Below are 12,907 nucleotides of genomic sequence, written 5' to 3'. Positions count from 1 at the left end.
ACACGCAAAAAGCACTCTGTCACACACACAACACAAACACGCAAAAAGCACTCTGTCACACACACACACAAACACGCAAAAAGCACTCTGTCACACACACACAAAGCACTCTGTCATACACACACACAAAGCAGTCTGTCATACACACACATACACACATACGACACACACACACACACACACAAAGCACTCCGTCATACACACACACATACACAAAAAACTCTGCCATACACACACAAGGCAATCTGGCATACATACACACACACAAAAAGCACTCTGTCATACACATACACACAAAGCACTCTGTCATACACACACACACACGCACACACACAAAGCAATCTGGCATACACACACACATACACACACACACAAAGCACTCTGTCATACACACACACACAAAGCACTCTGTCATACACATGAGAGTTCCTAATGGGGCTGATCAGAAACAAATTAAGTATAACAGCAGACCTTGAACTGGACAACTGTAAACATTTCATCGCCAATACCAAATTTCTCAATAATTCTTCTAGAAAAGAATTGCCTTTGAAGCTCACAAGTGAAGCTACAAAATGGTTTCACCCAATTGCCTTTGAAGCTCCCAAGTGAAGCTACAAAATGGTTTCACCCAATTGCCTTTGAAGCTCCCAAGTGAAGCTACAAAATGGTTTCACCCAATTGCTTGTGAAGCTCCCAAGTGAAGCTACAAAATGATTTCATCCATTACTGCTTCATCAACCTACACTATGAAACAAAAATAGGAACATTGATTTTTTCCCCAATGGATAGAAAACAATTAGACACTTTACAGTACTCTCCTGATTATCTCCTACCATTGGACCGTGGGGGCAATGTCACATCATATGAAAGATTTATATGTAAATATGTACATACACCCCCGCCCCCCCTCGGACAGACAACAATTTGAGGCTTACCCTTTGACCGTGGAGGCGGTGTCGAATCTCATGAATGAGTGGTTGGGGTCGTGTTCATCTTGCATGTAGCACAAGGTGCAGAGGTCAAAGTCGTGGCACTTGGTGCACTTCCACCTCATGCCCTGCACACCCTGCGTCTTGCACGAGTCGCAGATGATGTTCTGATGTCGCACACCTGACCACACACAAAGCACGCACAACTTCAGCAAAAGGAACTATCACACTCACAACTTCAGCAAAAGGAACTATCACACTCACAACTTCAGCAAAAGGAACTATCACACTCACAACTTCAGCAAAAGGAACTATCACACTCACAACTTCAGCAAAAAGAACTATTGTTCAACAGGAAAAAAGCAGCAAAAGTAAAATAAAACAGAACTAGGTCAGCAGCGGAGAGAGTAAGCTGAGAACTCTACAAATCAAATCAATTAATAATTCCCATCATCCAATGAAGGAGTCTAGCATGTGCAAAAACAAACCTTTAAGTCTCAAGCAAAGGCAACAGCTGAAATATATGATGTGGTGACAAGTGCTTTCCATCAAGCCCAGCTCAGTGGAATAGACAGTCTGCCACACACTTAGTCAAACACACACATAGTCAAACACACACATAGTCAAACACACACTTAGCCAAACACACATATAGCCAATAGTCAACAGATTTTGAGATCTACAATTGTTTTCTCAACAGCCTTTGCTACTAGGTGGGGGTTTCCTCATATACCTTACAAAATCCTTTCCTATTCCCATAAAAAAGATACTGCAGCTTTGAAATTTATATATGTTGTGCTTGATATGATGTTTCAGTTATGGGAGCAGAGAAATACCAGTCGAGCCATCAGAAAAAATCTGACAAATATTTTTAGTTCTGAAATCGATGTATTTTTAGAACACAGAACATGATGCGTCAAGTTCGTACTTTTTCTTTCGTCAAGTTCAACAATGAATTTAACTCTGAGAAACGTGTCTTTGTGGTGCCATATCAGGAATAAAGATATCTGTACCCATTTTCTCTTAGTGAGCCAATTACATTTTCATTTTCGAGCATAACTCATGGTGTCATTTCGCAAAGCAACTTCGATTCCCAGTGACTTCCTTTTTACCGGCCATTTTGGGCCCCTGGAACGAGCATAATATCGTTCAATGTTTACTCTCCGCCCAGACTGATTCCGAGGCTGTGACCGTGTGTAATTTTGCAGTAAACGAAAATCCCGCGACGCCTCATGCTCTGTCATCATTTGTTATGCTTGAAAACCAATCAGAAGATGAGAAATAATAGAGGTGGAGGAACACGCATTGTTCCTGTCAGTCCATTCAAAGCATATGTTGTGCAATGCAAGTCGACCAGAAGAATAACGATGGATGAGACGAATTCAAGTTTTCTTATGTCGCCATCAAATCTTAACATGATATGTCCGAATAAAGCTGTTATGTAAGAAAAATGCTTTCCTCCATTTAATCAAGTTTAAACCAAGTTATGATTAACATCGCACTGGTTCCAATCGTTAAGCAGTGGTAGATCTAGATGCAACCACGCATTCTTGGCCAGGATTCAACGACAGGGGAAAATCTGATGTAAATTAACGATATACCATGTTCCAAAACGATGACAAACATGGGGTCCATTTTGCGTCTTCATGGTTATCTTCAATAGATATTTGATATTTTGCAGAGATTCACAGTAAAATGTGAACAAAGTGGCATTTTTTTCATCGTTAGCATGTATTATGAGTCAAATTGAATCTCCTGAATCTTGTTTGCCAAAATTTTCAAAAAAACAAATTAAGAATAAGATACGAAATCAGAAAGATTTTCAATTCTTTCCGACATAACTATGATGACACAAATGCGAACACAACGACATTCCGCACTTCTTTTTTCTGAGATCCTCAACATTTTATATGCTCTTCATGTTTATGTTTGAAAATAAAAGCAATGAAAAAACTATTAAAAACTTGTATGTTCCATAAATTACTTTTTACGGTACTTTTCAATTTGTGTCATCATGGTTATGTTCGAAAGATATTTGATAGATAGCATAGATCATAGTAAAATGGGAATAAAGTGGCATTTTTTCATCAACATATAATATTGCGAGTCAAATTGAATCTCCTGAATCTTTGCCAAAATTTTGAAAAAGAAATTATGGTATGAAAACGGAAAGTTTTTCATTTCTTTCGGACATAACTAGGATGACACAAATGCAAACACAACAACAACAGAATTTTTTTTTCCTGTGATCCTCTCACCATTGTATAAGCTCTTCATGCATGTTTGAAAATTAAAGCAATGAAAAAACTATTAAAACAATTATTTGTTCAAATTCTAAAAAATGTGCATAGTTATGTCAGAAAAAATTTGACTTGATGAAATGTAACACCAGTTCGAGAGCTTAGCATGCCATCTGTAGGTCTGTAAATACATGTTTTTGTAGGAGGAGATATAAATGAAGAGAAAAATTCAAGTAAAAACAAAATATTCAAATCCCTCTGTGCTAAATTTTAGGTACCCAGCTTTTGGCAAAGCCTCATATGCATTTCCTTTGTATTTAAAACACTTGTAATATAGTGAAATCCGTTTAAAAAAAAATAAATTTAAAAAAAAAATAGTAGAGGGTCTTACGGCGCTCACAACTGCATATAAGGTCATATGAGCGCCGAGGGGTGGGTGTCAACAGAGAAGTCTTTACAGGGAATCAGACTTAGACTGCTCACCTCTCTAGCTTCAACAGCACAAGGTCTGCTTCGACTATCAAGGCACCCCAAAATAGCAGGTCATAAGAGAGTGACAAACATACAAAAGAAGTAGAGGAAAAATGACAATAGTAAGGATTAGGAAGGAAAAAGCAGCAGTTCCCTGTTGTAGATCAGGCACAGTTATGAGCGTGACATGAATCAGCCCATTTACAAATCCACTGTGCTTGAACGAGAAATGTCCCCCCTTTGGGAATGGCCTAAAGACACTACAGTCAGTGGCACTGCCCCGGGGGGAATGGCCTAAAGACACTACAGTCAGTGGCACTGCCCCGGGGGGTGGGGGGGGGGGGGTGAAATCCGTACAAAACAAAAAGATTTCCCCATCATGACAATTTTGCTATGTGCATGCTCAACTGTAGCGAATGCTAGACTGTAGCTAGACTGTAGCGAATGCTAGACTGTGGCTAGACTGTAGCGAATGCTAGACTGTGGCTAGACTGAAGCCAGACTGTAGCGAATGCTAGACTGTAGCTAGACTGTAGCGAATGCAAGACTGTAGCGAAAGCTCGACTGTAGCGAAAGCTAGACTGTAGCTAAACTGTAGCTAGACTAGCGAAAGCTAGACTGTAGCTAGACTGTAGCTAGACTGTAGCGAATGCTAGACAGTAGCTAGACTGTAGCGAGACTGTAGCTAGACTATAGCTAGACTGTAGCGAAAGCTCGACTGTAGCTAGACTGTAGCGAAACTGTAGCTAGACTGTAGCGAATGCTAGACAGTAGCGAATGCTAGACAGTAGCTAGACTGTAGCGAATGCTAGACTGTAGCGAATGCTAGACAGTAGCGAATGCTAGACTGTAGCGAATGCATGCCAATTGCAAACAGATTGAAGACTTTAACCACCATAACTAACCTTGGCTCTAGTGTTTTGACGAATGGAATCATTTTTTGTTAGTATTTAGGCCCTATTGATTTCCATTTTCTAAAGATTCATTGAAAGCCTCCAATGGCCACACATAACTTTACGAAGGGTTGTATTTGGTCCACAGGCTTTAGTTTTCCCACCTTTGCTGTAAAACATTGATAAGCAGTAATTCCTTTTCTACGTGACAATTTGGAACAGACACCCACTTGGGCAGTTCACAAGGATGATATAGACGAGGAGACAGCATCAGCTGGAAAAATTGTAAACAAAAAAGAAAACCGTGTAAAAAACTTCACTGAGTCCAGAATCCCTCACTCACCAACAGGGGCATTATCAAAGATGCGCAGGTCATAGGCTCCTTGATAGCCAACGCGGTAGTTTGTCCGCGCTCCGGAGTCCCACTGTACAACGACCGTCTTGTCTGGAGATGTCTGGCTACCTGGTCGCCCAATCTCTACCACGGTCCCCACGTGACCCTCCCCGGTGTCTTGATTCCCCCACTTCCAGTCCGGACCTCGCACTACACGCAGGCCCAGCTCCATGACTCTGTGTGGATGAGACAGAGAGGACAATCAAAGAAAATCAAATTATTTCATCTATGATCATGATCCTGTATGGATGAGATAGAGAGGACGATGAGATAGAGAGGACAATCAAAGAAAATCAAATTATTTCATCTATGATCATGATCCTGTATGGATGAGATAGAGAGGACAATCAAAGAAAATCACATTATTTCATCTATGATTCTATGCATCACAAATGGATCAGGTAGGCATTTCTGGAACACTTTGCTACGAAACAGTATTTGAACATAAGAAATACATAGCACAAACTTTCACAAAGGGAAGAGTTAGAAGTCTGTATATCTTCTATAAAAGTCTTAGAATATAAAGCAAGGTCTTGACCAAGAAGACAATCAAACAATACAAGGATAATAGATTGGCATCTTGCTTCCTGCAAACATCCATTTTTGGATCCAAACTTTTCCTCAGGCTTGCAAACTTTTTCAAAACTCCACCAGGGACACTACTTAAAAGAGGATATCAGATAGGGAACATTTTATGACAACGCACAAAATCTGATCAAATAGAACAGGTTTTGGTGTAATGTACAAGGAACAAAATCCCATCAAGTGGAACAGGTTTTGGTGTAATGTGACAAGGCTCTCAAACTGCAGAATACCTCATCCAGGACAGTCCCCAGAAATTGCCTCAGAGTGTGGGGGTGATAGCTAGTTCGAAAGTACCCTGTGCACTAGAGCTGTTCGCAACTATTCGACATACATGATTTTTGCACTATTAAAAACTATTCAAAGCCTGGCAGAGCCATTTGAAAGTTGTGTGATTTTTAAAAAAAACAACAGATAATAGATTTTCGTCTCATTTTTCTCAAATGTAATAAAATTGGAGCACATTATCTAAAATCATTGAGATAAATATACAGAAATACTCTTTATTTGATGATTACGAGACAGAGTGAGAAGTGGAGCCTACAAGAGTTAATTTAAAACATTCCTCTGGAGAATATCCCTTTATTCAACATTCACTCGCCACACTATGGACAGCTCAAGCAAGGGCACTTGACTCTTGAAGCACAGCGAGAAGTTAGCTGTCGCAATAAGCTCCCCTTCCCCTATTTGAAATTAGAAGCGCGATGAACGGCAACGTGAAGTCAACCCACTGCACTGTCTGCGACAACAACACAGGCGCCCTCAGTGACTGGTGTTGAGAAAGGACTGGACTTATTATCAGAGAAGAAAAAACCATTCCACGGCGCTTTGAATAGCTAAAATTAGGTCTGGGCTTATCGTAAGAAAAAACCAATTCGACGACGATGTGAATAGCGGAAGTTAAGGCTGGCTTATTTTATCACGAAAAAAAACCCATTCGACGGAGGTATTCGAATGGCAAGAATAGTGAGCTCATGCTTCGAAGCTTCACTGAATTTTCATTTCCTCAAAATATGGCACAGCTGTACAGTGCAGGCCTCAAGGTTAGAACGCATCATGGTAGTAGACCAAGGTCAGACAGTCAGATGGAACTTACGGCTGACCACTCTGTTCTGGTTGACTGGCACCTAATTTATTAAATAAAAGACACAAATTGCTAGATTTGAAGACATAAATTTTGCATCCCCCCCCCCCCCCTTATTCATATAAGGGATAGAAGACCAAAATCCAAAAGGACATCATGCTAAAAACTAGAATTATAATACAACTTTTCCACAAATGCTTCCCTTGACACAACATATAAAAAACAAGACCAAAAAAAAAAGATTCCAATCAATTCCACCATAGAAAATTTGTTCACTTATCTTGTAGTTCTGCCCTGCATCTTTACCAAAAAAATCCACACATGGCTTTTTTTTTTCACCGTTTCCTACATTTTACGTTGAACATCAAATTTTCCTTCCTCGATTTTCAATTCTTGAGCAGTTTTTTTCTCTCTCAAGAAATCCAGTTTGGCCTGGGGTGTGCAACCACCAGGGGTATTTCTGCGTTACTTCAAAGCATCCTAGTCACTAGTTTTCATTTCAGCGTGCCGTAGCTGCGTTATTTTTACTGGACTTCAGAAGTTATCGAGCACTATCAAAATAATAAGGCAGACTACTCCATAAATTTATAGAGAGATCTCTAGGAAATATTCACATGAAGCTACAGCAAGCACCTAGCACACCTCTGTGATTGGCCCAATTTTAGATACGTACTTCCGCCATCTATTTTTGTCGTCTTCCGGGGCTTCCCTCGCCAGTTGACTAGATCTCACCGTGGCTGGCCCGTTTTGCCGCTTAGCACGTGATGGGCTACGTCACTAGGTATCACCGCTAACTGCTTGGGCTGTGTATGTGTGCGCACGTGCATACAAAAATAACGATGTGTGTGTGCGTGCATGTGTGTATGTGCATGTGAATTTGTGTGTGTACAACTTTGAGGAGAAGGTAAATTTATGAAACGAGAATTGCTGAGGTTGTTATAATATCTCTTCATGTCCGGTAAGCCGATGGGAGCGGCTCGGCGTGAAGTGGGTCTGGCCGGCGAGCCGCGGACAACGGCTCGCAGCACTAGCCTTCATTAAATACACGCGAAAGTAATATTTCATGACATCAACCGAAATTATGGTCGCAAATGCCGAAAATAGGTCCTTTTCTGTTTGTACTTTCATTTTGTAGCGTTTGTGCGGGCGCGAATGCTAGATTTGATGGCTTGTTTCCAAAGCTGATTTTCTGTATCTAATTTGTTTGTGTCGGTTAGGGAGATAATCATGGCTGAAGATTGCTCCTGAAATAAAATCTTATAGTGACAGTTTTCTTGCTTGGATTATAACTGAGACAAATTTTCATTCCATTATATTATAAATCTAGATCCAGATGTTGGACCTTGTAGGCTCTATTCAGGTTAGTTCATCGTAATATGTAGGCCTATGCTATGTGAATGTGACTTTTTTTTGGATCTATGTGGTTATTGTACACCTCATCTTACACCTGGAAACTTCAAAGAATTACTCAAAATTCCTTTGAAAATGTGCATAAAGACACAGTTTTCATATTTAGGTACGAAGTGACTATTCGGACTCGAGTCCGAATATGAAAAAATGTTATTCGGACTCTGATTCTTGTCCAGCATGACATCACTTCCGACTTCCTGTGACTCGTGAATCCGGCTTCCTGTCCTGCCTCACTCGTGACTTGCCTCAGGCTGGGTAGAGACCGGGATCACTTCGGGCAAAAAGGCGTTTTGTACACTAGGAGCCGAGTTTTAATCTTATAATGAATTTGAGGCCGGCCTGAAAAGTTATAGCGTTTCTAATAAATGTTTATTTGTCAAGAGGTCATCAGAAGCAATTAAAGATAGCTCGTTAGCGTGTGTCGGGGTCAGATGGGTGACCTGCACACGTGTGGCTGTGTGCGTGTCGGGGAGTGAGATGGGGGGGGCACAATCGGTCCGGGCGTTGAACGTCGCATACGCGTCAGTCTTTTTTCCCCCCGCAACTGATCATTTTTACAATAATAAGCTAGTCTTGGCGTAGATCTACGTAATGAATTGTGTGCTGGTCTATGGAATCAAAAGTTGCCGTATGCTCAGCTCTACACAGCAACACAACTTTTTCTTGGTAAACAATCTTGTGTATTTGAACGAATCGGTCTTTTTTTTAAACACACAACTCATAATATGCAGGTGCCAGGTGGTCTGCTAATCTTCAATTTTACCTTTTTCTACAACAAAGAAAGTGGGAAACATGGGGGGTGGGGCGTATCAATGATGCGGCGGGCATCGGATCGGCAGAAAAGGTGTGGGGGAAACAAAAAAATGGCGGAAAATTGGAAGCACTGAACGTTAGATCTAATCTAGATCTATAGAACGAAGACACTTCCTTTTTTCCGGACCCGAGTCCGAATAACATTTTTTCATATTCGGACTCGAGTCCGAATAAGAACTTTTTAAAATCGGACTCGAGTCCGAATATGAAGAAATGTTATTCGGACTCGAGTCCGAATAACGACGGCCATTTAGGTATACAAAACTATAAATGTAAGCCTTTGATTTATTGTAAAGTGAGTATAGAAATCTAGATCTAGCTGCTCAGCTCTGTGTTTACACTTTTCATACCAAATGTGGGTTCTGGCAACAGTTTTTTATTTTGGTGTATTTCAAAAGGATGGGCTTCAAAGTAGCTACAGCCACCATAGATGTAATCCTAGAATGTCAACATCTTTGCTTCTTTTACTTTGGCTCTGTGCTCATGTTTTATAAAGTTACACCCATATATTTGGGTGAACCGTGTTGTAATATTGCAACTTTTTTTGTGCTAATGGCCATTTACTTCTAGATCTATAGTATTTCATTCTTCAATAAAGGCATCTAAAATGAACACCAATAAATGCAACTTTCATTTCTGAACACAAATATACCAAAGGTTTTTATATGGGCCTAGTAGATTGAAAGTTAAACATACACTTTTGTAACCCACCCTACTGCTGTACAGGATCAGTCCCTGGGGGGCTTCGGTCAGAACGAAAATTCTCTAGAGACATGAAGAGTTATAAAACATACAAAATACAAGAAAACAAAGACAGCGAGATCGATCTTAACAGTGGCGAGGGAAACCCAAGAGTCTTGGTGGGGGAAACCCCGGAAGACCACAAAAATAGATGGCGGAAAATACATCATTTGGGCTAATCACAGACCTGTGCTAAGTGCTCGCTCTGTAGCTTCATATATATGAAATTCTACCTCCTTACATTCCTTTCTTTTTCAAAAAATTTTTTTCTTCCTCTTCTTCTGGGGCTGTCAGTGACCAACATGACACTGCTGCTGCATTGAGGCTAGTTTAGTTATTAGATCATCCAAACTCTAGACTCTAGAACAGAAGAAGAATCTTTTCACCTTAATTTTACAAAACAACATCTGAAAATGGAAACTAGATCTAGATCTTGATTCTAGATCTATCTAGACTAGACTTTACTCTAGATATGTTACATGATATCTAGATCTCTTGAGTCTAGATCTAGAATCTAGCTCTATCACTCTGACTCTCATGACGAATGATGTATTTCTCAAGACTCATTAGATCTAGTTCGAGGGCTATAGGCATACACAACCAGAAACTCTTGGGTACTAGATCTAGATCTACACACTTAAGAATCTGGGTCCCGTTTTGGGATACTAGTTTTGACCCCACCGACGATTACTTCTAACACTTTGCCATCACAAAGCTCATACAGTGTAGTAAAAACCCTTGCCATCAAAGGCAGAGAAGCATTTTGGGGAAAATAATATTGTACTTTACCGGACCGCCGGTCGGAACTACTTTCGCTGTGGCGCCCCCGGTGCCTAGTGGCCCGCTGTTCTTCGTTTCCTGGCTCCCCTACTCAGTTTTCTACGCGGCCACCTCTATTCTCACCCGGAGTGAGAATACTGAATAGTGCAGGCGAGTCTTGTGGCTATTCTCACCCGGTGCGCGTTCACCAAATTTTGCGTTCACCCTAAACCACAGAATTCTACACTGTGATAACAGAAAAATTGTAGAATTCTGTGCCGTGAACAAACGTTCCATTACAATTGTAGCCTACTAAAAGCGTACAATTTTGTCTGTGGGCAGTGGAGAGAGAGAGAGAAAGAGAGAGAGGAGTAGCGCGAGAATTTCCGGGCAAAACAAAATGGCGACCCGCGTAGTTCGGCTCGATTCGAAAAGTTAAATAGCCGTAGCATCTTTGTAGACAACCAAATTTATTTACTTTTGTGTTTTAACATCATTTTTTAACTTTGTTTTGGTCAATTTGATCGTCCACACCGATAGTATAGACAGTATTCAGAAAGAGACAGAGAGAGAGAGAAGAGGGGAGGAGTTGATCTTGCGAGAACTTCCGGGCGGGTGAGAATAGCCACTTTCTTAAAAACAAGTGAAATTTTACTGCTCATTTTGAAGGCTTAAACATTTAAGGCCTACCATATTTTAAAAATCAGTAGGGCTATATTAATATTATGCCAAGTCTAAACAGACGAGAAGGGACCCACATATTGTCAAGTTGTACCGTCTCTTCTCTTGTTCGGTCAAACCTAAAATGTATGGCGTGGCCTCTTTGAACATTACCAGACCACCACTAGATCTACTCCGGTAGAAAGGGGGGTGGGGTGTAGATAGGGGGGCGCAGGGGGGTTCACACAAGACTTCTGCGGCTTAAACTTAAGTGTCTCCAGTACAGGATCTACAAACTAACAAATTCGTCGTAATTCGACAAAAACAGATTCCAGGGCCAGGGCTATGCCAACGCTTTCACTCAGAAAAACCCAGTGTCAAACAACCTTCACTTGCAATATATGGACACATAACATGACACAGAGTACAACATATAAATAACATATTATTCCGACTCTTCCTTTGCTTACACTAACAGCAAATATAGTCCACTAGCTTCCGACTCTGTTTATTTCGCCCATGGCGGCCATCTTTTTCTGCGTAATGTCACAGTAAATTAGGGAGTGTCTACTACAGTTTTTCATAGACGAAACGGTTTTAACCACAAGCAACAGAAACCAGTGGCATCTCCTGAACCAGCAAATTCTAAAACCTCCTCCATAGCCTAGGCATATCTTTTAAAATGATTCTTTAGTAAAGTGAATAATTTATCAAGAGGATACAGATTTATATGTAATAAGAGCAAAATAAGTTTCCAAACGATGATCATTGACCATAACAAAAAAAGTTCAGTACATTTCAAAACAGTAGGCAAGCTAGGCTATCTGATAATTCATTTAATCTTGCCCGAGCTTGGCTTTTGGGTGGCATTGATGCAAAAAAATGTTGTGACTGGGGTTTGTACTTGGCCCAATCGGGTGATTGTTATTTTTGCTCAAGTGGTGTAACAATAAAGGGATCCGATTCAATGTGTGAATCTGCTTCTGGTATGTATATAGCCTACTGGAGTACACAATTGTTTGTGCTGGTATTCCTGGAAAAATACCCAAACAACCCAGTATCCTCCTCCTTGTGCACTCAAATAAAGAAAGCAAAAGACATGAAATAAGAGACAGAAACAAATAATTTAAAGGAAGAATATTCTCATTTACAACAAACCGTACGGGCTTGAACACTTGAAGGAGCCTACATTATAGCTTATATTATGAAAATAAATGAAATGATAAAACAGACTTGTCTATTAAATTTATCGTCATCATCATCTTACGTCGTCGTCGTCGTCATCATCATTAATACCATCATAATTACTATACCCAAGAAGATATTATTACAATTATTACAGCTCGGCACGAATCGCTTGTAAAAATATGGCAGTTGCAAATGATACTTTTTCTCTTTTTTGTCCCTTTTCTTTTTCTTTTTCTTTTTCTTTCATAGTTTAGGGGGGGGGGGGTTATACCTTTCTCTTTCGCATGTATTGATTAGGCTAGAATTAGAATACAATATTTTGGAATGTGAATGGAAGTTTGGTATTCTACGGTATTTAGTATAGCAAACCGTAGTGTAATCACGGGCAGAATGAAAACATCTTAGTAAAAAAAAAAACAAGAAAACCCCCCCTGCCCAAATACAATAAAAGATGGAGGGGAAAGGCTACATAATGTGCATAAACAACGAAATTGTTGAGAGATATTTTTTCCCTATCTTATTTGCTAGATCTAGATCTGAAGTAAAATGACATTGACAATCGTCTGGTCGTAAATGGGAAGTAAGTGTGTATAGAAAATTTGTAGTTTAGATTATTTTAAACGGTGGCCTCCCTTACAATTCCACCAGTTGCCGCACCTTTTAATTGGCCGACAGTGGTTATTCACAGCTGCCAAATACAGGCAGAGAGAGAGAGAGAGAGAGAGAGAGAGAGAGAGAGAGAG

At 40.3% G+C, this 12,907-nt stretch overlaps 1 protein-coding gene across 1 annotated transcript in view; it reads right to left on the bottom strand.

Moving 5' to 3' along the window:
- LOC101848795 (E3 ubiquitin-protein ligase MIB2) overlaps positions 1–11,527 on the bottom strand; it is a gene marked incomplete at its 3' end in the record, with an annotated part of 25,453 nt that extends 13,926 nt beyond the window's left edge. Inside the window, 3 exon segments of the mRNA XM_013090632.2 lie at positions 936–1,110; positions 4,877–5,103; positions 11,447–11,527. Of these exon segments, the coding sequence (XP_012946086.1) occupies positions 936–1,110; positions 4,877–5,099 (398 nt within the window).
- Positions 11,528–12,907: the final 1,380 nt, after the last annotated feature.

This window comes from Aplysia californica, unplaced genomic scaffold (assembly GCF_000002075.1).
Source record: "Aplysia californica isolate F4 #8 unplaced genomic scaffold, AplCal3.0 scaffold01379, whole genome shotgun sequence".
Taxonomy (NCBI): Eukaryota; Metazoa; Mollusca; class Gastropoda; order Aplysiida; family Aplysiidae; genus Aplysia; species Aplysia californica.
Note: the sequence above shows the minus strand (reverse complement) of the source record. Positions and strands in the feature narration are given on the sequence as shown.